The sequence below is a fragment of the Penicillium antarcticum genome (genome assembly GCF_028974205.1).
Source record: "Penicillium antarcticum strain IBT 31339 chromosome Unknown utg000001l_segment0_segment0, whole genome shotgun sequence".
Classification (NCBI taxonomy): domain Eukaryota; kingdom Fungi; phylum Ascomycota; class Eurotiomycetes; order Eurotiales; family Aspergillaceae; genus Penicillium; species Penicillium antarcticum.
Window position 1 is genome coordinate 229,256 of NW_026695299.1, and position 24,437 is coordinate 253,692.

At 47.9% G+C, this 24,437-nt stretch overlaps 10 protein-coding genes across 10 annotated transcripts; 4 read left to right on the forward strand and 6 right to left on the reverse strand.

Annotated features, from left to right (window-relative positions):
• Positions 1 to 1,426: 1,426 nt before the first annotated feature.
• Positions 1,427 to 3,460, forward strand: N7508_000094 (FAD-binding oxidoreductase; the record flags this gene model as incomplete). The annotated part of the gene is made up of 7 exons (XM_058458179.1): positions 1,427 to 1,918; positions 1,979 to 2,051; positions 2,118 to 2,347; positions 2,418 to 2,516; positions 2,570 to 2,740; positions 2,796 to 3,117; positions 3,174 to 3,460. The coding sequence occupies 7 exons, from the start codon at positions 1,427 to 1,429 to the stop codon at positions 3,458 to 3,460; spliced, it is 1,674 nt and encodes a 557-aa protein (XP_058324401.1).
• Positions 3,461 to 3,631: 171 nt separating this feature from the next.
• On the reverse strand, positions 3,632 to 4,382 carry N7508_000095 (CinA family protein; the record flags this gene model as incomplete). Its single annotated transcript, XM_058458180.1, has 4 exons — positions 3,632 to 3,794; positions 3,855 to 4,045; positions 4,118 to 4,192; positions 4,272 to 4,382. 4 exons carry the CDS (start codon positions 4,380 to 4,382, stop codon positions 3,632 to 3,634), a joined length of 540 nt encoding a protein of 179 aa, XP_058324402.1.
• Positions 4,383 to 4,989: 607 nt separating this feature from the next.
• On the reverse strand, positions 4,990 to 6,549 carry N7508_000096 (NAD(P)/FAD-dependent oxidoreductase; the record flags this gene model as incomplete). Its single annotated transcript, XM_058458181.1, has 4 exons — positions 4,990 to 5,258; positions 5,318 to 5,900; positions 5,955 to 6,244; positions 6,303 to 6,549. The coding sequence occupies 4 exons, from the start codon at positions 6,547 to 6,549 to the stop codon at positions 4,990 to 4,992; spliced, it is 1,389 nt and encodes a 462-aa protein (XP_058324403.1).
• A 437-nt stretch (positions 6,550 to 6,986) lies between these two features.
• N7508_000097 (uncharacterized protein) lies at positions 6,987 to 7,784 on the reverse strand (the record flags this gene model as incomplete). Its single annotated transcript, XM_058458182.1, has 2 exons — positions 6,987 to 7,116; positions 7,183 to 7,784. The coding sequence occupies 2 exons, from the start codon at positions 7,782 to 7,784 to the stop codon at positions 6,987 to 6,989; spliced, it is 732 nt and encodes a 243-aa protein (XP_058324404.1).
• Positions 7,785 to 8,114: 330 nt separating this feature from the next.
• N7508_000098 (uncharacterized protein) lies at positions 8,115 to 10,133 on the forward strand (the record flags this gene model as incomplete). The annotated part of the gene is made up of 7 exons (XM_058458183.1): positions 8,115 to 8,352; positions 8,422 to 8,461; positions 8,515 to 8,653; positions 8,704 to 9,055; positions 9,115 to 9,578; positions 9,629 to 9,907; positions 9,960 to 10,133. 7 exons carry the CDS (start codon positions 8,115 to 8,117, stop codon positions 10,131 to 10,133), a joined length of 1,686 nt encoding a protein of 561 aa, XP_058324405.1.
• A 33-nt stretch (positions 10,134 to 10,166) lies between these two features.
• N7508_000099 (Zn(II)2Cys6 transcription factor) lies at positions 10,167 to 12,472 on the reverse strand (the record flags this gene model as incomplete). The annotated part of the gene is made up of 5 exons (XM_058458184.1): positions 10,167 to 11,022; positions 11,078 to 11,236; positions 11,283 to 11,887; positions 11,933 to 12,371; positions 12,423 to 12,472. The coding sequence occupies 5 exons, from the start codon at positions 12,470 to 12,472 to the stop codon at positions 10,167 to 10,169; spliced, it is 2,109 nt and encodes a 702-aa protein (XP_058324406.1).
• A 1,668-nt stretch (positions 12,473 to 14,140) lies between these two features.
• On the reverse strand, positions 14,141 to 15,422 carry N7508_000100 (uncharacterized protein; the record flags this gene model as incomplete). Its single annotated transcript, XM_058458185.1, has 4 exons — positions 14,141 to 14,573; positions 14,628 to 15,075; positions 15,126 to 15,162; positions 15,228 to 15,422. 4 exons carry the CDS (start codon positions 15,420 to 15,422, stop codon positions 14,141 to 14,143), a joined length of 1,113 nt encoding a protein of 370 aa, XP_058324407.1.
• Positions 15,423 to 16,554: 1,132 nt separating this feature from the next.
• N7508_000101 (putative MFS monocarboxylate transporter) lies at positions 16,555 to 17,955 on the forward strand (the record flags this gene model as incomplete). The annotated part of the gene is made up of 2 exons (XM_058458186.1): positions 16,555 to 16,607; positions 16,656 to 17,955. 2 exons carry the CDS (start codon positions 16,555 to 16,557, stop codon positions 17,953 to 17,955), a joined length of 1,353 nt encoding a protein of 450 aa, XP_058324408.1.
• A 680-nt stretch (positions 17,956 to 18,635) lies between these two features.
• On the forward strand, positions 18,636 to 19,394 carry N7508_000102 (S1 family peptidase; the record flags this gene model as incomplete). The annotated part of the gene is made up of 1 exon (XM_058458187.1): positions 18,636 to 19,394. One exon carries the CDS (start codon positions 18,636 to 18,638, stop codon positions 19,392 to 19,394), a length of 759 nt encoding a protein of 252 aa, XP_058324409.1.
• A 682-nt stretch (positions 19,395 to 20,076) lies between these two features.
• N7508_000103 (uncharacterized protein) lies at positions 20,077 to 24,335 on the reverse strand (the record flags this gene model as incomplete). The annotated part of the gene is made up of 5 exons (XM_058458188.1): positions 20,077 to 22,327; positions 22,384 to 22,468; positions 22,924 to 23,360; positions 23,426 to 24,177; positions 24,231 to 24,335. 5 exons carry the CDS (start codon positions 24,333 to 24,335, stop codon positions 20,077 to 20,079), a joined length of 3,630 nt encoding a protein of 1,209 aa, XP_058324410.1.
• Positions 24,336 to 24,437: the final 102 nt, after the last annotated feature.

Consider the following 24,437-nt stretch of genomic DNA (forward strand, 5'->3'; position numbering starts at 1 on the left):
CCCGTCAACAATTTCGTGTGCTTTGAATACCATTGGATCAAGAGCCCATTCGTGCAGTCCGGGTAGGAGCGTATCAAAGTTCGTTGGAGACTGTGAAAACCCGGCTCTGAATGAATATTCCCAGCTCCAACTACCTTGTAGCAATTTATCAGCCCCAGATGTAATGTCAGTATCGAGGCCTTCTATAGCAGCAACTTGTTGCCGTTGACGGAAACTTCCACAGCTGAAGGAATTGGCAAATCCAGAGGTGGTAGTAAACTTGGATAGAAACCTGAACTTGGTATGTGGACTCCCTGGCGTTATTTCTTCACCCCAGGAAGTGGTCCAGGATGAAATAGTCAGGTCCAATGCTTCCTGGGAAAGATTAAGGAATGGTGATAGTGATGGTGTGGTTAGGAAGGGAGAAGTCAGGTCAAGAAACTCCGACGGTATGGTTGCAATATCTGAGGCTGCAAAAATAGCATGGTGATCGGCAAGACCAGCTTGTATACTCATAAACGACTGAGCATTCTGATAAATCTTTTCATCTGCGTCTTGACATGCTCTGCTGCGCGAGACCGAGCTCAAGCCTATGTTCAAGCCAGTGTAATTACAGTTATACTTCTTGTTTATACAAGTGTTACAAGGTAGCTTCGAGTCGCAAGCTCTCTTTGACTGGCAGCATTGATCACAGGCTTTTCTCGCTTTCCCCTTCGGGCGGGTTGAAAGCGAAGGGATGGGTGATCCCTTGCTTAGCCGTGATTTGCATGTCTGAAAGTGTCTTTGAAGTACATCCCTGATTACGTGTCAATGGCTAGAAGTAGGGTCCTCGGAGGGAGACCAATAACTCACCGACGTTTGAATGAGCGCTGACAAAATTGACACTCAAAAGGCCGGTAATTCTCATCTGCAACTGAGATTAGCCGAGCTGCTCCACAAAGGCCAAGCACACATGTCCATGGAGTATGCATCGCCACTGGAGCAGGGGTCATTTACGGGATAAAATGTGGCGCTGTAGATGCTGCAGGCGAAGGAATTGGGCATCGCATAGATAGCATTTCATTCTGCCAAGGAGACTCTGCTACCCTCAGGTGTTTAGTTGAATAGACTCAAAATGTTGGACAGAACCAAGCAGACCAGGTATCAACGCGAGCATATTGTTTGCTGAAGATCCGAAGTTGCGGGGGTGGGTAAATGCCGCGGGACCTCACCCACTCGTTCTTGGCATCTCTCTAAGCTGTTAGTGGATGTTCGGTTATTCAATATGTCGCGAAAGCATGGCAACACAGCTAAATATGCATGACGGGATGGCTGTGAAGGAAATCTCCGGCATGTGGTCGGCTGTCTATAAAGATGGGGCAAAGCCTGCCCCTCAGTACGATTCAAATCTTTTTAGAGCAAAGCTCTTCCACGCTTTTACCTCGTATTCACCTTGGAAATAGCTGTCATGAATTTCGGAACACCACTCGCACTGCCTCCGGCCACAGACCAGGCTACCTTCAGGCGCTTCTTAGCCAGAGTAGCCGATGTGGTTGGCCGCGAGAATATCCAAGTCGTGACCAACAAAGACGAACTAGAAGATGGCTCCTACCACAACCAGCCCTATACCCATGACCCACATCATATCCTCAACCAAGACCACTTTGTTGCATCGGCTGTTGTCTGCCCCCGATCAGTGCCTGAGGTTCAAGATCTGGTGAAGCTCGCCAATGAGTTCAGTATACCACTCTGGCCAGTATCGATCGGACGCAACTCCGGATATGGCGGTGCGGCACCAAGACTCCGTGGTAGCATCGTGATTGATATGGGAAAGCACATTCGCCGTATCTTGGAGGTCAATGTCGAGGGAGCTTATGCGGTTGTCGAGCCCGGTGTGACTTTTGCGGATCTTCATCAGTATCTGGTGGAACATAACCTGAAGGACAAGCTGTGGATTGATGTGAGATTTACACTTTTACGCTAGACTTTGTGAACTGTGCTAACCTAGATTATTCAATAGGTTCCTGATTTGGGCGGTGGATCAGTATTAGGCAATGCGATGGAAAGAGGCGTCGGTTACACTCCATATGGAGGTGAGTTTCTGAATCTCCACATTTATCACAGCTACAACACACAGGTTGTCTGACAATTGAAAAAAGACCACTGGATGATGCACTGCGGCATGGAAGTTGTTCTACCAAACGGAGAATTAATGCGCACTGGAATGGGCGCTATGCCGGAGCCTCGGAAGGCCGGCACGGTACCAGGGCGTCTGGATGAGGAGCCTGGTAACAAATGCTGGCAACTCTTCCCTTATGGCTTCGGTCCCTATAACGATGGCATTTTTTCGCAAAGTAATCTCGGTATCGCCACCAAGATGGGAATCTGGGTAAGCTGGATCCTCTTCAAACTTGTATTCGAGGCGATATGAGCCTAATGCTAACGATTTTGTCTATTAGCTTATGCCAAACCCTGGCGGTTATCAGTCGTACTTGATCACAGTTCCAAAGGAGGAGGATCTTCGCAAAGCTGTCGATATTATCAGACCCCTCAGACTGGTAAGATACAATAGAGCAAAGTTCGGATGATGGCTGCTAACTGTGCTCTTTAGCAAATGGTGCTCCAGAATGTGCCATCTATTCGCCATATTTTGTTAGATGCCGCTGTCTTAGGATCAAAAGCAAGTTACACCTCAACCCAAGGACCTCTTGGGGACGAGGAGCTTGATGCGATTGCCAAGAAGTTGAATCTAGGACGCTGGAACTTCTATGGAGCCCTCTACGTGAGTGAATTCTCCCCGCTAGATGCATTCTCGAGGACTCACACCCTATCAACAGGGACCGGAACCCACCAGAACTGCATTGTGGGGCGTCATCAAGCCAGCTTTCTCATCAATCGAAGGAGTCAAATTCTTCTTCCCGGAGGATATCAACGAGAACTGTGTCCTACACACTAGACACAAGACTCTTCAAGGAGTTCCCACATTCGACGAACTCAAATGGATCGACTGGATTCCAAATGGTGCTCATCTATTCTTCTCGCCGATTAGCAAAGTATCAGGCGACGATGCCATGCTACAATACTCTGTCACGAAGAAGAGAGTCATTGAATCCGGCCTTGATTTCATTGGCACTTTCACAGTGGGAATGCGAGAAATGCGTAAGAACCCCAAGTAATCTTGATCAATTCAGCTACTGATGCCTTTGTCTGAGCAGATCACATTGTCTGTATCGTTTTCAATCGCAAGGATGAAGACATGAAGAGAAGAGCTCATAACCTAATCAAGGTTCTGATCGCTGATTGTGCCGCTCACGGTTGGGGAGAGTATCGGACTCATCTCGCGCTGATGGATCAGATTGCAGGAACCTACAACTGGAACAACAACATTCTGATGAGGTTTAATGAGACTATCAAGAACGCTCTGGATCCGAAGGGAATTCTTGCCCCCGGGAAGAATGGTATCTGGCCGACCAATTACGCACGAACTACCCACAAGTTGTAGGGCTATGGGTTTAGGGTAGCTGTACCGCAATGACTTGGTTGAAGTCTTTTTGTCCCGATTGGGTTTAAGTCTCAGATTGTCATATTTATTCTCGAGTCATGAAACCGAACTGAAATTTCCACTTTCTCGGCATAAAGCACAGCGCAGATCAAGTATAAAAGCTATGTAGTGTTAAAGCTCAGCCTGGACACGGCCAATGAGGCAATCCCTAAGTAGTTTTAAAGCCTCGCTCGCAAATGCGACCATGTTTGCTTCTCTATCAGTACCCTTGCCTGTCTCGACCTCTCGCGTGACAGTTCCAGCCTTTGAGCTCACGGCCAGAGCAACGTAACCGCTGAATATCAAAAGTCAGGTTAGTAGAGTCATACAAAGGTTTGCGGAGAGAAAGACATACGGGGTCCTGTTCTTTGTAGCTCCACCAGTAGGTCCAGCAGTCCCACTCTCACTGATAGCAAAGGTTGAGCCAAGCTTAGTGCGTACACTCTCTGCCAGTCCAGCTACTATCTCGGGAGTAGGACCTTTGTAATCCTTCAGATGCTCTTCAGTCCAACCAGCGAATGCGATGCGGGACTCTAGGGTGTACACCTAAAAGGGTTGATGTGAGCCAGCATATTGGGACAGACACCAGGGATCTAGAGGATTTTCAGTGTTACCTACCGTCACACCTCCCCGGTAGAATCCACTTGCTCCTGGTGTCGCCAGCAGAGTTGAAGATATGAGGCCTCCGGCCGCCTTCGGATGATGTTGTCAGCCATGTAGCTTCTATTACTCCAGTCGACTGAGATTTTGTGAAGCAATAGGGATAACAAACCGTTTCCGCGACAGATACAGTGGCACCTTGCTCTTTCAACAATGCTGAGACCTCATTGGCGATCTCTCTGATACTGGTGGGTGGGAACCCCGCAATTTCCGAAGGTGCCATTTTCTAGGAATTGCCGTAGAGAGATGTTGGTATGAATACAGGTCCGAGTTGAAAAAGTTGGGGATTGGTATTTGAAACAGGAGGTTGATCAAACAAGTGTTTCTGTACTTGGCCAAGCAGCGGATGTCGTTTAGCTGTGCAACTCCCCCCACGACACGTGACTCGATTACATGTATTTCAGAGACTATAAAATGATCAAGCGAAGGTGAATAGGAAAGAAAGAAATATCAATTCAATATTTCCGTTATTAAGTAAAGTGGACGCTTTGTGGGAATAAGTGCCCAGGTTTGATGCTGTCTACATTTTCGGGAGTGATTCACACAGGGTCACATAGAAAGTTCAACTCTTAACCAGAAAGGGTCTTCATTCAATCATGCACTAAGCATCAGCTGCCTTTCAAATTAATCCAACTAATGAACCGAGTATATCGCAGGCGGAAATAACCCGCCTCCGCTTTGCGGGGGATAACACCAAAGTATAAGGCACGAAGTGAAGTATGCTACAATACTAGATTCATATCTTGAATTCACTTAGGTACTCGGACAACGCATCTATTGGCTAAAAGAAAGCTCGGGTAATGGAACAGCTCAAACAGTCCGAAAAGTGTCTACAAACGAGCCTCTGGCTTCCCACCTTCAGGAGTACTAGCAAAGGTCTTGTTTTTCCGAGTCTCCAACCGAGCTGAAGTAGATTCAAACAGCCGCGGTAACCCAGTTTGCCCATATCTAACGTCATTGAGAACCATCTTTGCCACGCCCTCAGCTGCAAGGAAGATCTGAGGCATTCCATGTCCCGTGAAACCCGCAATGATATACTTATCCTGCTGTCCGGGAACAGGGCCAACATGTGGTAAGCCATCAAATGAGTACCCCATGACTGTTTACAGGTTTAATATTAGCCAGTCGCATTTTATATGGTGTGATAGCATAACATACTTCCCGTCCACACTCTGTCAGTGTAAGCATTACTATTCTCCCAGCCAATGAAATTGCGCTGCATATAGTTATCCCAGTAGCGAACAGCTGGTTCGAGTACCCGGCTATCATCGCTGACATTATACCAGCTATCCAGATCATCGATAAAGGTCGGTCGGGCTCCTCCAACGACAATACTACCATCGGCACGGGGAATGAGGTAGTCGTAGTTCCAGTTGTTCCAACGAAGAGTATAAGTGTTGGTTAGCCGAGGGGCAGTTGTACCTGGTGGAACGATAATTCGGCTACAAGTTCCTCGTACTGGGATGATCTTGTCCCTGTATTCGGGAACCAGGGTGGAAGTGTATGCATTTGTTGCCAGAACAACGGTTTTGGCTGAAATGCAGCCTCGGACAGACTTTACTGTCCAGCGATGGCTTGACCCCGGAGAATTGGACTCGGTAATTTCAGATACTGGGGTATGCGTCTGCAGGTTCACTCCTTGGGCAATCGCCTTCTCTAGGAGATGCAAAACAAATTTGTATGGCCAAATGTGGCCTGCATCGTATGTGAAACAGCCCTTTGCCCCTTTGACTCCCGAGTACTTTTCAAATTAGACTGCAAATTCTCTACTGGTAGTAGGATTGGTTGGGCATACCTTCTCTGCCTGATTGGCATCAAAATATTTAGCCGTGGTGGTCGGGGCACATCCCTCTTTGATTAACTTCTCATACCCATCCTTGAGTCTTTTAGTGTGAACTGCACTGAGTTGAACATCAATAGCCTTTGTAACAGAATAGTCACAGTCGATCTTTTCTCTGTCAATAAATTCCTTGAGGAACCAGACATGCTTGGCTTCAAAGGCTGCAACTTCCGCGGCAGCATCAACACCATATTCAGAAGCTAAGCCAGCGATGCCATTGTAGAGATCTGGCTTTATGTGACCACCTCAAATATGTGTTAGCTTGCAGAAACTGGGCCTTTGTCTAAACAGGGCATATCTCACCATTGCGACCAGTAGCACCAGAACAAGCCTGACGCGCCTCCAAAATCACAATCGACGGTGGCTTGACCCCAACCGGAGTCTGGGCAAGGATATGATGCGCGACCGAAGACCCCGCATACCCAGCTCCAACAATGACGATATCAGACTCTTGAGGGAGGAAGTCAGTAGATCGGTGGCTATCAAGTGGGTGTGGCTCCGTTCTCCAGAATGATGCCATGCCATTTGGAACGGGGATATGTTTCGCCATGATCAAATTTGTTAGGGTTTTGGTGAAAACCGAAGGAGAGTTGTTATTTATTGTCATTGGTAGGGCTGGAGGGGGAGTGTGTTGTCCTCCGGTTTTCCCACCGGCCTCACATCCGGTCCGGGATCATCCCGGAGAGAAACAATACTGGAGATAGATTATCTTGGACACAGAGTTGAACTATCTAGACATCGTAGGATATTATTGAAAGATATAAGAATAAAGAAACCGAACTAGCATGGCTATTTAGACAGAATGGGCAGTAGAAGTCTGCTGTTTACTGTGCCGGGCCTGTTGGTGTCGGTCTCCAGAACAAATGCTATCTCGTTTTATACTTGACTATCAAATACTCGGTTTTACTACTCAAATCTCGCACAGAGGTCTGAGAGGAATTTGAATGTTTATTTGAATTTAGTATTAGCAATACTATCTATCCAGACTCAAGATGATGCTTGGGCTTCAATGATCTTGTCCGCCATTTCGGGCAAAGTGTCAGCCATGACGTCCATTACTCCGAACAACTCAGATAGAGATTCCTTCTCCCAAATATGGCAGTAAGCACCTTTGAATCTAGAAATGGATATATTAGCAATATTCAATAAGGCAGGTGCGCAAAGAAAGAAGAAAAAAACATACCCTGCTTGCTTCGCTCCAGAAACGTCCCACATATGGGCTGCAGCAAACCAAGGAATCTTCCCATCACTCTCAGCCTTGAGACGCTCAAGCAATGGACGATAAGCCTCTAGATCTGGCTTGCCCACACCCACATCATCGCAAGATAGCAAGTTTTCGGCAGGGAGCTCCACGCCGGCATTCTTGAAATAGCCCCCAACGCGAGCGATATCCGCAGCAGTAAACGCCCAAACAGTGAATCCGGCATCTCTGAGCCTTTGAACACACTCCACAGCGCCAGGACGGAACTCTAGGTGCTGGTACTCCTTCATAATAAATTCCAAATCTTCGGGACTCGCCCAAGACCGGGGCTCGGCGATACCGGCCATCCATAGCATACGGTAGAAGAGGGCGCGGAAGACTTCGCCAAACGGCACATATCTTTGGGATAGACTGAGATTGGTGTATTCGCGCTCAGCGGCTTCCATCCATGTGTACCCGAGGAGACGGGGCTTGATACCCTCTGCGCGCAGTCGGTCGCCTAGACGAGTATCAAGAGCTTCGAAGACACGATCATAGGCCACGAGGGTCCCCACGATATCGAACACAACGTGCTTGGAGGACATGATTGCAAATGAGAATGCTTATCGTGAGTTGAGATGTAGAACTCGGAATAGCGTGATTTTGAAAGAAGCAGGGATTGAAGCGATAAAGAGCAAGAAATCAATCAAATAAATAGCAAATCAATATTAGCGAATTACTCACCTCCATTCATTATCTGTGAATAATAAGTAAGAAGCCAAGTAGGGTATTCATGCATACCCCGCTCAATCCCGGTGGGAAATCCACCGGCAACGTTGATAGACCGGAATGATAACGATAAGGATAGAACTATACAGAGTGCTTTACTTTTTATAGGCGGTCAATCGTCCTCGGACTTATGCTCACCCCCGAGAATGTCTCGATTTTCCGATATCTCAAAAGGCGCTGAGGTCAAAGGGGACGGCGACACCAGCGATTTGGAGCGTACTGCTACCTCAGGAACTGACCATCATGGCAGTACTGTTACTATTTCCCCAGCAGATAATGCTGGGTACCACCGGTCCTTGTCAAGACGTCAAATCATGATGATGACCTTTGGCGCTGGCATTGGAACTGGTCTATGGGTAGGCACCGGACAGGCTTTGTACTATGGTGAGTGAAGCAGAACATCATGACGTTGAGAATAGATGCGAGATCTGAATGAAGGCTTACAATATTTAGCTGGACCTGCGGGGACTGCAATTACCTATACCATTACTGCGTCTGAGGCCCAAAAACTCCTGATTTTTGGACAATTTGCTTATATCTCCAAAGAATGATCGTCTATGCGCAATACTCCTCCGTCGGAGAGATGACCACATACAAGCCTATCCACGGTGGCTTCATCCGACAATGTGCAGAATATGTAGACCCAGCATTCGGCTTCGCAATTGGTGTTAATTTCTGGTTTGCAGTATGTAATCCCCCTATCCAATCCAAATTTCATATACTGATACAATACAGTGGGTGATGATCATCCCAGCAGAGATTACAGCAGCTATATCAGTACTTAAATACTGGCCCGAAACCGACGTTGTGCCACTAGCAGCATATATCACCATATTCTTAGTGGTAATTGCCGCCGCAAACATGTTCCACGTCCGAGTATACGGCTACATTGAATACTACATGTCATTCGTCAAATGTCTGGCTATTATCATAATGATCTTTTTCATGTTCATCATGACATCCGGCGGCATTGCCGCGACAAATGGACCGATCGAGTTCCGATACTGGAAGAATCCTGGTGCTTTCAATAATGGCATCAAGGGTATTGCGAAAGCATTTGTGCAAGCTGCTTTCAGCTTTGGTGGAGGTATATCATCGATGCTAACGCGGCATTTACCAAACCTGTTTGCTGATTATTCTTTCCAGGCGAACATATTGCAGTCATAGCCGGTGAAGTAGCCGACCCACGACGAACCATCAAGAAAACAGTCCGACCAATCTTCTGGCGAATGTTTACCTTCTTCGTTGTCAATATCTGGCTAGTGGGCATGTGCATCCCAGCCAACGACCCAGATTTATCCAGCAGTGGCACATTAGGAAGTCCCTTCGTTATTGCCATTAAAAGAGCAGATGTATACGGTCTCGCACACGCTATCAACGGATTCATCTTCCTAAGCGTTATCAGCTGTGGAATTACCAGTGCTTATATTGCCAGTCGCAGCCTGACAGCCCTCGCCGATCTGAATATCGTTCATCCATTCTTCGGCAGGAAGGATAGACAGGGTCGGCCGTATGTGTCGCTCATTATTAGTTTGGGTATTGGTGGTGGATTGTGCTATCTGAACACTGACAGTGTTGGGACTATGGTTTACGGCTGGTTTTCTTCTCTGGTAAGAATTCTCGTTCGAGAGGAAGTGTTCAGTATTGAGTCGTTTCTCAGGTTGCCATCGCCACGCTTTTCCAATGGGCTTCCATTTACATCGCCCATCTCCGATTCCGACAAGGCCTTAAAGTTCAGGGCAAGGTCCTCTCAAGTCTCCCATTCAAGGGCTTCCTTACCCCGTGGGCGCAGTACTTTGGTCTTATCATTGTCCTGTTTGTCTTCGGCTGCGAATTCTATCTGGCATGCTGGCCATTTGGGGAGAAGGGCTCGGTGAAGAGTTTCTTCTCCACTTATCTTGCCGCTCCGCTATTTTTCTTTGATTACTTCGTCTACAAGGTGAGAAGAAATCAGTTTATTATGAAAATTGTACACCATCTGACTTGAGCAGCTGTACTACAAAACAAAGATCGTCAAGCTTAAGGAGATGGACTTTGGCGCCGCAAGAGAATTCGATGACCAGGATATGATCGATGCTATTACCACCGAGGATGCAGAAAGGAGCCCGGAGAAGAGCAAACAAACGACATGGACAAAGCGGGCTCAATATATGATCTTTGGATGAAATTTGGTGGATCCTGGTATTGAGCAGTGTGAATTATTTTGACAACAGCGAGAGAATATTCGTATCAAATTCCATATCGTTGTTTGGCCAATCAGGATTGAAGAACCCAGTCATATCATTGAGATCGGGATTTGTGAAGCTGTCGGTGCCAGGGGTAAGATGCGAAAGTGGACTGAAAGATGATAGCTCCAGATTGCTACCGACTGCGCCCTTATCTTTCTTCAATGATTGCGTCCAGTCCTTGAACTTTGCATATGCAGACACGGTGCTTTGTTCTGTGATTGATTGAGAAGCGACATCCCCTTCCGGGACCTCAAGGAGCTGACTGATAGCCGCTTCGATAGACTCGATGTACGATATCTCCGACTGGGAAGAGCTCCCTCCAATCATTTGACGTATCAGACCCATGCCGCGCTGTAGTCCATCTTGTAGCCTTGGAGACTTGCCTGAGTTAAGTCTTTCCGCAAGAATTACGAGAAGAGCAGCCCGACAAGCTCCGAACTCGTTATAGGAGGCTCGGCAAAGACCCACGTGGTCTGATAGAGATTGCAGAGTATTGAGAATGTCCAATGCGCTAGATACGCAGTCATCCACTAAGACCGATCGGCGTGCTTGGCCTGCATCATTATTTGCACCTGGCACGTTTTCGCTATGAGGATCCTTCTTGTCGACAAATATGAACGGGCGGCCCATGTAAACGTATATGAGTAAGTAGCAAAGTCGTAGATGTGAGTTTTGTCGGAAAAGCGGGCCTTGGGAGCAAAGATCTCGACATTCTATCGTAGCAGGTAGAGTGTCCCACCACTGCTTGATGCCGGTCCTTAGGCGGAGCAGTCGCTCGGAGTACTCGGAGAGGAGCCTCTTGGGGCATCTCTTGAATTGTGATCTACTGTAACATTAGTCTCTCATCTCTCTATGCCAAGTCCATCTCAGGGCTCACTTACAAAGTTTCGGCGACTTCGCCCAGGTATGAAATCAAGGTATGAAAGGCAGTCAGATTTGCAAACCGCGGTGATTCGAATGTAGGGTAGTCTGTTGGATGATCGGCATTGATCTCGGATCGAGCTATAGATAGGGGCCGCCCATGCATAATACTAACATACCTATGAAAAATTAGCTTTCATCTTTAAGACATGCCTATCCACATACTTCTCCACAGTATATGCAGACCAGAATAAACGATTTCTTGTTTCAATTGTTCGATCATCAATATCTCCACCAACGTATTTGCGATGCATGCCATTTTGTATGGCCATCTTCATCGCCAGACCGTAATAAGTGTATGCCAGACCACCAGTCGAAACAGGTAACGAGTATGTGGCAAGAAGTAGGAATACCTGCACGCTCTCATGAGATGCAACTAAAAGCACGTCTGGAATGAGTTTGCAGGCCACGTGGTAGAAGACAAGCCCGACCGAGTCTTCAGAGCAAAGACTCAGCTCATCAGCTATTTCGGAATCTAGCTTTGGCTTTTCATCTTCCATGTGTGCCACCTGAGTACCGATAGCGAGGACAGCAAATACAGAACACACCCATGGAAAGTCATTGGCACTGTAATTTGTGGCATGGTCATAGCAAAGGCTCACTTTTTCCTCGATCCACCTTCGCTCCATGTAGAAGGAATTGACCTCCGCGTATTTAAAGAACATCGTGACCAGAAAGTCGGCAATAGCTCTCGGTGGTAGCTGATTCATACAATTCCTAATATCTTCAGGGGATGATTGAAGCTGTGTTGGACGCCAGTATTCTTTGACCTGTACTGTGTTAGAAGAGTTGCCACCTTCAAGGGGAAAACTCACACTGGTATCAAGCTGATCAATCTGGCAGCTCATTTTGCGACGTATCTTTTGCGAAAAGTTCCAATGCGAGAATTCTCCAGAGTAATGCGCTACGTTACTCGACACAAAATGGACATCGAATGACTCGTTCACGTCCAGGGAACCCTCAGGCTGGTTCGAACTTGATGTCTTGTCTTGCAATCTTTCGGCGATTCGGGAAAGATTCGCCTCGTCTAGAGGCACGTCTCCGAGGAAGTGCTGAACAATATGCTCAAGACTTCGTACTCGCTGGGTATCCTCTCTTGGAACAGACGCAACTGGTACAACGGAGGCACCCGGTGTCAATAAACTCGAACTATCTTGTCCTTGAAACCGACATGGTCGACCAAGGCGCTCACATCGCCAGCATGGAGGACCTCCTTCACATTTCTCCTTTTGTTTTCGGCAGGTCTCGCAGCTTCTAGTTGTAAGTATTGGCTCTAGAGCTTCAGCCAGGGCAGCAGTGACTTACGCCAATGAAGCCCGCCTCTTCTCTCCTCGCTTGCGCTTCGCAGGATTCATCTCAGTATTGTAACTCCATCAAAGGCGATAAATTAGAGAGACGAGGTCGAGTATCTTATCATGCGGGGAAGCGGCGACCAATCACAAGCCGTCGCTAGTATGGCTGGTGCCTTCCTCTTTGGGACAATCAAATCCCCATTGGAATGACTTTGAAACCTTCGAGAACAACTTGAGATGCAGTCACGTGGTTTAGTAAGCCCTCAGACTACTTGGGCCTCGAGTTCTGGCTAAGCCAGGATGGATGTGCAACATGATTATAAACTAAAACAGTAGAAGTAAGTCTCCTGGTGGTCCTCCGCCATGCGATCACTGGCGCTTCGTCATTATCAAATTGGTCGTATTGTCTTATGGTGTATTATTAATGCCTCATATTCGGGACTTATGGCTCACATTGAGACTGCTGAAGCCATCAGTACCCCACCGGAAAAAATTGGCCTATTCGCCAAGGATCTGGAAATTGAAATGGACTTCAAGGAGTGTATGTGATTCATTGAGACTTACTTCAAGGCAAAAGATGATGCTCACACACTTGACTGTGATGGGGTGTTTATTGGAGCTCACTAACGGACACTGCGTCCTGGTCAAACGGATGTTGATATACATTAATAAGGTACCTCTAGCTCAAATACGCTCAAAAAATTGGGCCGAAAGTGGACTGGAAACCATCTAATTCTAAAATTAGTTTCAGGTATACCATGGGAGCATCGAGCAAAGCGGAATCTTTGTCTTGGGTATCAGAGAGCTCGGCGATGCCCTCACTTCGTCGGCAATGCTGGAAAACCAGCTCTTCGATTTCACGCACACAGATGGCCTACCAATGGTGGGGGACGGTCTTTTCCCCCCAACCGCGGGGTTCGGGATGCTGATCAACGCCTTCGACGAAGGACTTCCCTGTTACACTGCAAATAAGGCAATGCGGGTATATCTCTGCAATGGCTCACTCGTCCTCGGGGGCTATAGCTCCGGCTCGGAGGTACTGACTTGTCAGATTCCTACCCCTCTTTATAAGGGTAAGAATGAGTGCCTGTCAGTACCTGAGCATCTTCACTAAGTTGTTATGCCAGGATGGTTAACTACCTAACGGACGTGGCCGAGTGCCGTCTTGTCGCCCGTGGGGCTAATGGTGTCAACGCCTTGCTAATACTTGGTATGGAAAGGATGCACCTCTCCTAGGTCTAAGGCAGCCTCGTCGGGTCAGTGGCTTGTGGGGGCCATAGGCTTCTTTTCAAGGGTTTCTTTTTCTTTTTTCTGCTTGGTTTTAGCAAGCACGCAGACTTAACTTCTTCGTTCGCTTATAGCTCAGCTACGTATATTTGTATAATTGTAGGTTCCGTGTTTATTATCTTAGGTGAAAAACGTGAAAGGGAAGTTTGAATTAAGTTAGAGAAAACCCTGGGTTGTTGAACGTCAGCCCTGGGGTTTAGTTGGGTGTTTAATTGATTTAGAAGTCTAAAGTTCGGATAAAGATACTTGGTATCAGATTTAGCATATGGCAAGGATAGATAAATCATATACAGGCCTTTTCCACTAGGGCACATACCTGTCGTACATCACGACATAGATGATAATGTAAACGGTCTATAGTGCTGTTTGCAAAGCCTGTGGTTGCTTTTAACGCTTTTCTTGAACCAGGCTTTAAATACATCGAATGACTGAAGAAGAAGTCAATTAATTCCATGAAATAGTAACCTCCTCCTTAACCTGGATCCTAGATCGCGATGCTGCAGCACTATCCCTACTACCCTTTCCACGCAGGAAGTGCAATGGCCATCCAGGGAAACTTGTCAGCCGGACTTCATCGCCATGGGGTTGATCATCTTCATTATCCTCGGTAGGTTGTTGTCTGAAACGATAAATCATAATAGTAGAATTGCCCGTTCCATAGTACTTTCTCTTGTTAAAGTTTGAATTTCTGACCCCCAGAATAGCCCACCAGCGACGAAACAATGGTGAAAATGTGGGAATGCAGGCATATACTATTCCAATAACCGGCTCGACGCAGGACCACACGAATACGGAGGCAATTGTCCATGATGGATCATCGGAATGCATGTTTTTGTCAAGGATTACAACACGTACTATTCCGGCGATACAGACACTGCTGAGCAAGGCAAGGTCAGATCATCCCTGAGAAATTTTGGGAAGGGGTACTCACAAGCCGCCTAGAAGTAAGATGCTGATTACAGCCAGTCGCTGAGTTTTCGGCATTTGCAATCTCCAAATGATAGGAGCCGGCACACAAAGAATCATCACATCAACCAAGACGGCAGCAATTCCGTTGACCAAAAAAAATTGAGAAACATCAATACACGTTCCCTCAGCCTCCGAGTTGGTATATTGCTCCCAGAAATGTGACAAGGGGGCGAGCAGGCGACAGACATAGTGATAATGACTGTAATAAAATACCCGAGAATGATAGACAGGAAAACGTACAACAACCAGCGAATGTTCAAAATGCGTCGATAAAACGTCACTATGGAGCATTTCGTTAAGAGTGGTGGTAGCCGAATAGATAAAAACGTGTGTAAGAAGGAGCTTCCCTAGCGCTATGAATTCCGAGTCTGTGAGGGCGTTTTGATGCCAGCCGTTCTTGTACTTGAGACCTTCACGACGTTAGACTATTGCAAGTTGAAAATGCGGTTGATTGACTTACTGATTATCACACATGCAGCAGTTCCATACGCAAAACACTGAGCAATGAAGTCAGATAGAAACTCAAACTATATCCACCCCAGTTCAAAGAATCTACACGTACCAGTGCAACAAGTCTTAGGAAATCGTCCAATCCAAATTTTGTTTGGGAAGACTTTGACCGAGTATACACGCGCAGAACGACAGCCAGAGTTCCAATGATCATCAGTGTGATGACCGCACCCAGCATGCGAGCCTGCTGGTTCTCTGCAAGATCAATGCCAGATGGCGTGGGGCCAAAATCCCCAGTGGCTTTCATCATGCAATAGATGAGCCACGCAAACTATGTGCGAATCTCCGGGATCCAGCATTGACAATCAATCGTGCGCACACGGGGGCTATTGAAGTATTTAAGGACTGAGCGCGATCTTGATATTACAATGCTATCATGATGTACAGTTCCAAGGTTGAGTATGGGCCAAGGTGGATCTTAGACCCCAAGTTCCTGAAGAAATGATGTGTCGATCTCTGTTGGCATGTCAGACTCGTCTTAATATCTGCTACTATTTCCCCGATTGGACAGGGAACACGGGAGTTAGCTGTCAAAGTCAGGGACATGGACTTGGCTGATCAAAATGTGCAGTCTATGTTTATTTTAAAAGATGTCATAGTTTGTCTTGTAGCAAGGGCTCCCCTTAAACGTCATTATATTGGAGAGGATTATCTGCATGGGCAGGGTCTTTAGCCTCACCATAACAACAAACTGTCAAAAATATGAACCCTAGCCAATGCAAAGAGGCAGTAGAGGAGAAAATATCACTAGAAATAGCATTTCCACAACAAGTCCAGATCGAGGGACGCCACGAGTGGGGCTGGTTTCATCTATGCAAGCAACTGGAGCGAGACTAATGATTTTGCCGCGTTCCCGGACGCCTGACAGGTGTGATCGCGGGAAAATGACATACCGCATGCCCCAAACATTTCAGATGTAGCTATCCTTAGTCCAATACGTATGTGTGGTCTTCTGGAGAAGGAAGAATGTGCGAGAGAAACTAGCCAACAATGACTATTTTCGCACTTGACATGTGTTATTTACGATCTTTAGCTTCTTTGTGGTCCTTTTCAAGGCAGGTTTCTCTTGGTCTATCTCCTGTATGCCGTGGTCCAAGTTACATTACCTCGCCAATGCGCTGTCGGCAGTGTTTTATGAACACGCTTCATGCAATGACTAAACTGAGGATTTTACATATGTTCGGCTTCAGCAATGGTTATCAAAAGACCGGGATATTGTTGCATGGGCCTCAATTCCAAAGAAATAAGCTATATCCGGTTATAACCCGGGTGACTCATATAGCTTCCTCACCCCAGATATCGCCGACATCTGCATGATCTTGATTTCAGAACCGTCCTCGGTAATCGGAACTATCACTCAGAACGACAACTGCTCCCCGATGGAGCCGATGCAGGTTGCTGTCGGCAACCCGCCGTCGCTTCGGACACGCCTGTAAGTACAGCGTGTCCATGACGCAGAGCTCAAATAACACCACTGCAGAGACCCTGCCATCATAGCCATTGCTTCCCTTGCTGTGGTCTTCACAGGATGTGGAATCAACTTCTCCTTCGAAGTCTACCAAGAGCTGTATGATTCAATGTCAAAGGAACCCAATCCGCCATTTACCGGCGCTACTCCAGCTCAGATTGACTTGATCGGAACCCTTTCTATCGCCATGATGAACATTGGGACCCCAATCGCAACGACGTGGACAAAACTCTACTCTCCACGAACGGTCACATGGGCATGCGGCGTTATTTTTCCGTTGGCCTTGGTTCTGGCGAGTTACAGTCAGGTCCTGTGGCAATTTATCCTTACCCAGGGATTTCTCCTTGGAGTTGGCACAGGTCTTGGATACATGCCACCCGTGACTGTTGCCCCGACGTGGTTTACACTTCATCGCGGTCTTGCGATGGGAATCATCATGGCTGGAACAGGGCTTGGGGGAGTGGTGTGGCCACTGGCATTCCGATATCTCATCGTTCGCGTGGGCTTCCGCAGCACCCTTCGCATAACAGCTGGCATTTCATTTGTTCTGATCTGTGTCGCGGGGACATTCATGCGTTGGCCACCTAGCCAACTCACTCGAATCCAAGCAGAGAATGCAGCCGCCGCTCGATCCTCTGGAGTCCTTCGCTTCCCACTGGTCAACTGGAGTGTCGTTCGTACTCGGAAGTTCCTTATCCACGCCCTGGGTGCAGCACTTCAATCCGCTGCATGCTACACACCAGTGTTTTTCTTCGCCTCTTATGCATGCACGCTCGGATACTCACAGGCAACATCTGCAAACTTCATCGCCATTTCCAACGCCGCGAATGCCATAGGAAAGATCATCATCGGACACATTGCAGATCGAATAGGTCGAATGAACACGCTTGCACTGGCAACACTGATCTCGGCAGTCTCCGTGCTGGCCCTATGGCTTCCATCTTGTCTTTCCGACACACAATCCAGCGGAAGCAACCTTTTCATTGCGTTTACCATTATATATGGTATCTTCGCATCAGCTTACATCTCACTCTTCCCAGCAAGTCTGATGGAGCTATTCGGCGTGCAAAACTTCACCAGTATCAACGGCTTGTTATACATGGTCAGAGGGTTTGCAACAATGGTCGGAACCCCAGTGGCAGGGGCATTGATCAGAAGCAGCCACAAGAGGGTGGATTCTCGGAGCTATGAGAATACCAGCATCATGGTCGGTGTGCTCTTGCTGGATGCAACTGTTGCTGCGTTGCGGGCACGACCTGAAGTGCCGCTTCCCCTTGATGGTAGACAGGGGCGAATGAAATGGCTGGCATAGAGGGGCTTTTGGTATCCGGTGAATGAAGGGGCCTTTTTAACATGTTGCAGACATTTGGTAAGCTTTATTGAACTCAATTCTATGAATGGCATCTGAATGGACGCTATTGTGACTCCTTGCATGAGTTTCTCGTCACGGAACTATGTAAATCCACTTCAGCGTGTTAGGGACCCACCTGATCGGGGGAGACAAAACCAGGGGCACGCAGTACAAATAATGTTTCCAATGGCTATGTGGTGAGTTTCGCTTAGATTTACTGTGCAATATTGTACTTTATGTTGAAATAGCTTTCCTGCGACTGAATTTTGTGAGCTCGAAGATCCTGGAGAATATATCCGAGACACCGAGGTTTTCCGAACCCCCATGGATGTGTTCATTGTGGAGATCAACTAGAGATCGACATTCGTAAAGATCGAAAGCGATCGGAAGGTTCTGCGTGAATCTGTGGACTCGATGTGTAGATACTTCCAACGTATCAGAAGAATGAAATATAGTCCACAATTAGCCCAGAATCGAATGACTTCCCCCAATAGGTAGCTATGCACGCTGATCCTCGTCCTGGCTATGAAGCTAGTGAGAACTACTGACTGCGGTATTTTGCTGATTCCTCATAACTGAATTTCCTCTATAAATTCGCCTCCATCCCACCCTGAGCGAGTCCCAAAAAAAGCCCTCCAATAATGAAGCCTACACAAGGTTTCAGCAATCTGCTGTGCCTCGCCTCCTTGATTGCGCAGCCTGTTAACGCAATCGTCGGAGGAAGCGATGTATCCGCCGGCGACGCACCATTCGCGGCCGCCATTATCTCCAGCACCAATTTCGGCAACACCTACATCTGTGGGGGCTCACTGATCAGCTCCAAGACCGTGCTCACATCTGCTTACTGCGTCGATGGGTCTTCAGCATCGTCCTTAAGGGCACGAGTTGGCAGTCTCGAACACGCATCTGGAGGCAAAGTGAACCAAGTCATTAAAGTCATCAAGCATCCCAACTACAACACCAACACCAGAGACTTCGACTACGCCATCCTTCATCTCCAAGACGCCGTCCCGGATATCACACCTGCGTTAATTGCCAATGAAAAGACGGAATCTGGCGCGCCTTTGACCCTGTACGGCTGGGGAAGTACGGACAAGGACTCCGAAAAGATCCCCAACAAGCTGCAGCAGCTTGGAACTACATACATTACCTCTGGCGACTGCAACTCAATGTGGTCAGATACCATCGCGGTGACTTACAACATGAACTGTGACGCCGCGCCGGAGAAAGGCAGGGGCTCTTGCACCAAAGACCAAGGAGGTGCCGTTGTCAACGAGCTCGGAGAGATTATTGGTGTTATGGGTCAATACAACTATTGCGATAAGGCGTCAAATGGTCGCCCCGATATCAATAGCGATACTTTGCCTGCGAAGGATTGGATTGATCAAAACACCATCTGATTTTGGTTGCAGAGCGACGTACAAATGTGACGATTTGGAGACCCATAATGTGAGAAGGTTGTCTCTGTAGCAAGATGAAAAAGATTTTCGTAAACGGTCCATACAATAGGTGCATGATGAGTAACTTATCGTAGAGGAATGACTGAGAGAAAAGAATGGTCCCTGAGCCTTCAAAGTATGTACATCCAGTGAAATATATAAGAACTGCCACCCTCGTGGCTTAGACTAGAGCCGCAACCCGGCCTCTTTGTGGCGAATGTCTGGGCCTTCTTGAAGCGAGATGACACCAAGGTCCACTTTGCTATAGTATAAGATCGGGGGTGAGACTTTTGCTTAAAACCACTAGCGTGAAAGCAACCAATGCAGGGCCAAACCAATCGGAAATTAGTCTTCGCGAGTGCCATCAACTATTAAATGTTAGCGTGATTCCTGACAGGAAAAGATGCAGGAATTCGGAGTTAGGGCTAATGATTTTTGTCGACGGATCTATTCAAACCCCGGAGATAGTCCGAGTCAAGCAAACAAGAGAACAAGATACGAATCATATCAAAGCAGATATAGCGGTGTATATGTAGCTCATGACTAGCCATTGGTAGGGTTGAATTCTTCAAATTTTGCATCCCTAACGCGCTTCAACATGCATCATTCATAGATGGGTCATAGATCGTTATCTTATATTGTCTCAGGGTCCAGGCGTCTGCGCCCCCTCTCCTATCCCCATCAAGCCACCGGCAAGTCCGTTCATCCGTCGATCCAGGAGATCCTCCTCACTATCAAGCGAGGCGATACTCCGGCCGCGGGGCCGGAACGCACCCGGACTCTCAGGGGCACTGTTTGTCTCATCTGGATCGAACATATCTTGGCGACTAGCTCTTTCTAGATGCCGCAGCTTGGCAATAAAGTCATCCTTTGCGCTGCTATCATCGTTCAATGAGGTGAATCCTCTGAACTGCGAAGAAGCGAAGGATGATCGCGATCTCCTGCGTCGGGCCCGATGCTCGGGTTTGGATGCGGAAACATTCTCGCTGTCATTCAACGACGTGATCTTACTCATACCCATTTCCAATGGTCTATCGTCATCGGCCGAAGATTCCCCAGTGAAGCTGCGATGGTGGTTCCGTCCATTTTGGGTGATACTTGGCTCTTGATGCGTCGAACGAGACCACTTGAGAGAACTGCTGCTACTAGGGGCCTTTCCAGGGTTCAGCAGATCAGAGTCAAAGTTATCGGTCTTCATGTTCTCAAACAATGTCTCAAGCCATTGTGCGCTGCGGTTGATATACTTCCACGCGTCGGGGAAGAACCCGGCCATTTGCATAAACCCATGCGATACTCCAGGGATTAGGGAAAGTTCGACATAGTTCTTTTCGTTAAAGGGGCGTTTAGAACCTTCCAATCCTAGATCTTGGCGCTCGCGGAACTGGTGCAATTTTGCTTGGCGCAATCTGCCTGCAAAGATGACGGTGTCATCGACGAGAGGATCTCTCTCGCCGGTCATGATGTACGTCTTCGGGAACCGAGCAAGTAGAGCATCTGGCGCCAAAACGGGAGACAGGAAGAAGTCCGTATTGAAATCTGGGCGGTGATGCGGTCCGATGTACAAAATGATCATGGCGCGTGTCATCTCAGGGGTGAGGATCCGATCGTGGACGTAAGTGATCATGGATGAGACGGCGAGTCGGGTCTTTATTGGTGCAACTTCGTCCTCTCCTTTTGTGGCAGACGTTTTGGCCATGTCCTCGTTCTTTTGCAACTCCTTCCCTAATGAATTCGCAGACTCGGTAGCCATATTGGTTTCTTCCTGAGTCTTTGGCTTCACGAGCGTCTTTTTCTGCTCCGGTGGTGACAACGCAGTCAAGTCTTCAACCGAGTGTCCTGGCGATGTAAACGGTGTGAGCTTTCGATATTGATCCTGTTTTCGTTGAAGAACACCGCGGTTGGTTTGGCGTGAGCTCTTGTCTTGAATGAGTGACATCTGTTCATCACTCATCCAGCTCTCAACCCTCATGTTCAGAGCCGGATACCCCAAAACCAGCCCATCAGGACTTGGAAGCACATCGTCTCCACGCCATCCTTGTCCCATGGCAGTCTGTAAAATCATCAAAGTCATTCCCACAGCTAAATTTCCACCAGCACTTTCACCCGTAACCAAAATGCGAGGACGATCCGTGCCGCTGAGACCCATACATCGACCATTCGTGGCAATGATGCTATGATAAACATCGTAACATTCGTGCAGCGCATATGGATACGCATATTCGGGCGCTTTTTTGTAATCAACGCTAAGAATCGGAACTTTCAATCGTCCAGCCCAAGATAAGAGCTTGTCTTCGGAGTTCCTGGGGCTCATGGCAACAAAGCCACCTCCGGGGACATCTAGCACCAAGCTAGTCTGATCGCGTAACGCACTTAATGGGCCATCAAAGTAAAGCCATGCGCTCACTGGCTCCGTGTAGACAGAGTTTGCAGGACGGGGAATCCGGATCGCCCGAGCTGGATACCGAGTGAGTCGTGGGCGTACGAGTTTTGCCAGAGTCCACAGATAGGGACTGGTAGCCTTGTTCCAAGATACTCGCAGATGCTCAAGCGTCAATGTTGCCCGGACCCTGCGAACCTTCTCATCTGCATGTTCCGCAGCAATGAGATAGTAAGCTGTGAAGACTAGCGACGCAATATCTCGTAGCCACTTCGGTTTGATGTTCATCGCTGTCCAAAAACCAGCGTCCAAGCCTGTGGTAATCCATGTCGCTCGGAAAAATGATCGCGAATACATATTTGCTAACGGTTCAGGGCATTCCAGGCCAACGATCTTGGCGAAGTTCCGGCTTAGGTATAGCCAGAGGAAGATGATGACTGTCGTCTGCCATGTTGTCAACTTGCCGGTGAATCGGGAGGAGAGCTTTCGAATGAATAGTGGGCCATGTCTATCTGCTCTGTCATGTGCCTCGTTAGATCTGGGACCCCGTAGAAAGCAGATCTATGCTCGTACCTTAACAAGTATACTGACCAAAAGGAGACCACTGCAAAGACTTGGATCTTGCGGAAACGGGTGGATGGCCTCCCCAGAACGTGATCTGGATATGTATTAGTTTGATTTCGCGCAAGGGGGAAGACACATACCTATCATCTCTAAAGCTAGGGCTGAAGTGTCATCAATGTAATATGCAATATATAGCTTGGGGAAGCACGAGGTAGAGTTCACATCAGAGAAGAGACAAAGCCCGCTGAGCCCTGAGGTTCCATTAGCTCAGCCAGCACGTCACTTGAACAAGGCGCATTCCGCTTAGCTTTGGAGAGTCCAATCAACACGATGCGGTTGGAAAGAATCACATGTGAAGGGATCCCCACAATCACATGTGACGTGACATCACGAGATGCGTTTGCACGTGTTTATGCTTTTATGCTTAATTGTTTATTCTTTATGCTTATTCATGATTGTTTACTCCTGAATGTATCTATGTCTTCTGTCGACAGAAGTCTCGTCCATGTCCAACCTGCCAGTTGCACAGCCAGACCTCCCATCCCATACTGAGGAATCCGGCAATACAGATACCACCGGAATCACTGACAGTAGTAGCGCCGAGTGAGAACTCACGATCTTCCTTGGGCACGCGATCGGCAATCTCAGCAAAGGTGTTGACGTATACCACTCCACCGAGGAGACCTTCCCAAAAAACGATAATGAAAACAATCCATACACTGGGAATGAAATCAAACAGGGCGTGCAGGGTCAACAATATGAGGTTGGCTACCTGGAGGAGCGAGGGGATGTAAAGATTGTGGATGCGGTAGAATGGGGTCGAGGAGCGGGAGACGAACACGCCGATTTGGTAAATGGCATTGTAGGTGGGATAGAAGGACCGGAAGTGCTCGAAGGGCGATTCGCGCAAGGGGAAGAGTAAAGTAGGAGAAACTCCTTGGTTGATCACATACTCGGCAATGTAGACCAACAACATTGGGACCATGCTAGATTAACCCGTCAGTCTTGAGATATAACACCTGTAAGAGCACATCCAAAAGATAGTACTCACAATGGAATAAAAAGCCCTTTGACACGGCGCAAATTGGCTAGAGCCCGGTCTTGCCAAGGACCTTCGTCATTGACATGCACCGATTTAGGGATATTGGAGCCACTGTGAGAGGAGCCAAGCAGACCCTCATTCTCCCCATCCATCTCATCCTCTTCCACTTGTTCACCTCCCTCAACAACGCGATATCTATCAGCACCAGCCTCAGAAGATCGCAGGGGAGCCTTCGGTAGCACGAGAAAGAAGCTCATAGCCATAATAGCCGGCAAACAAGCCGAGACCAGCAGCGTGACATGAACAGAGAATCCCAACGCCGAAGTCGCCAAGGCATAGGCACCAGCACCCACCAAACCGGCAGCACCAGTACCACTTCCCCATGAAGCCAGACTAAACGGCCCATAGAAATGCGTAAGACCCATGAAACTCAGCTCACCACCACCGCTGGAAAAGCTAGCCAGGATAATACCCGCGATCTTCGATGATATGGTTCCTCCATCAGTATAACTGGGGCTCATAGCGACGACTAGCATGCCAACGGAAGACAAGAAGACGAAGATCAGGATGCGCATCCAATACGGGACCAGGTGGATAAAGTACGGGGCGACCAATTTGGTCGCGAATGAGGGGATCACATCTGCGAGGAGGACGACGCCTTTGGGCACATCGGGTCCGACTAGATCTACAGCTGCTGATAAGATAATCACGTATATGACGTTGTTGATCAGGCCTGTGTAATGTGTAAGTATGAGAGACGACTGGTCAAGCTGTCAGAATATTGCGCACCAAACAGCCAGAAAGCGATACAGACTCGTGGGTCTGCGCCGCTAAATGCATCGTTGATGCGAGTGCTAAAACGGGTCCAGAGGGATGGTTGCTCTTTGGAGGGAAGCGACGGAGCGTCCTCGTCGGACATGGGGTGAGGCATTCGAAAGTTTCGTTAGGGAGATGCTACAGAGAAGTCATGGAGAAATCCATGGCTTTAGGGGGTTGTATCAGAATTACGGAGACAGCTGGA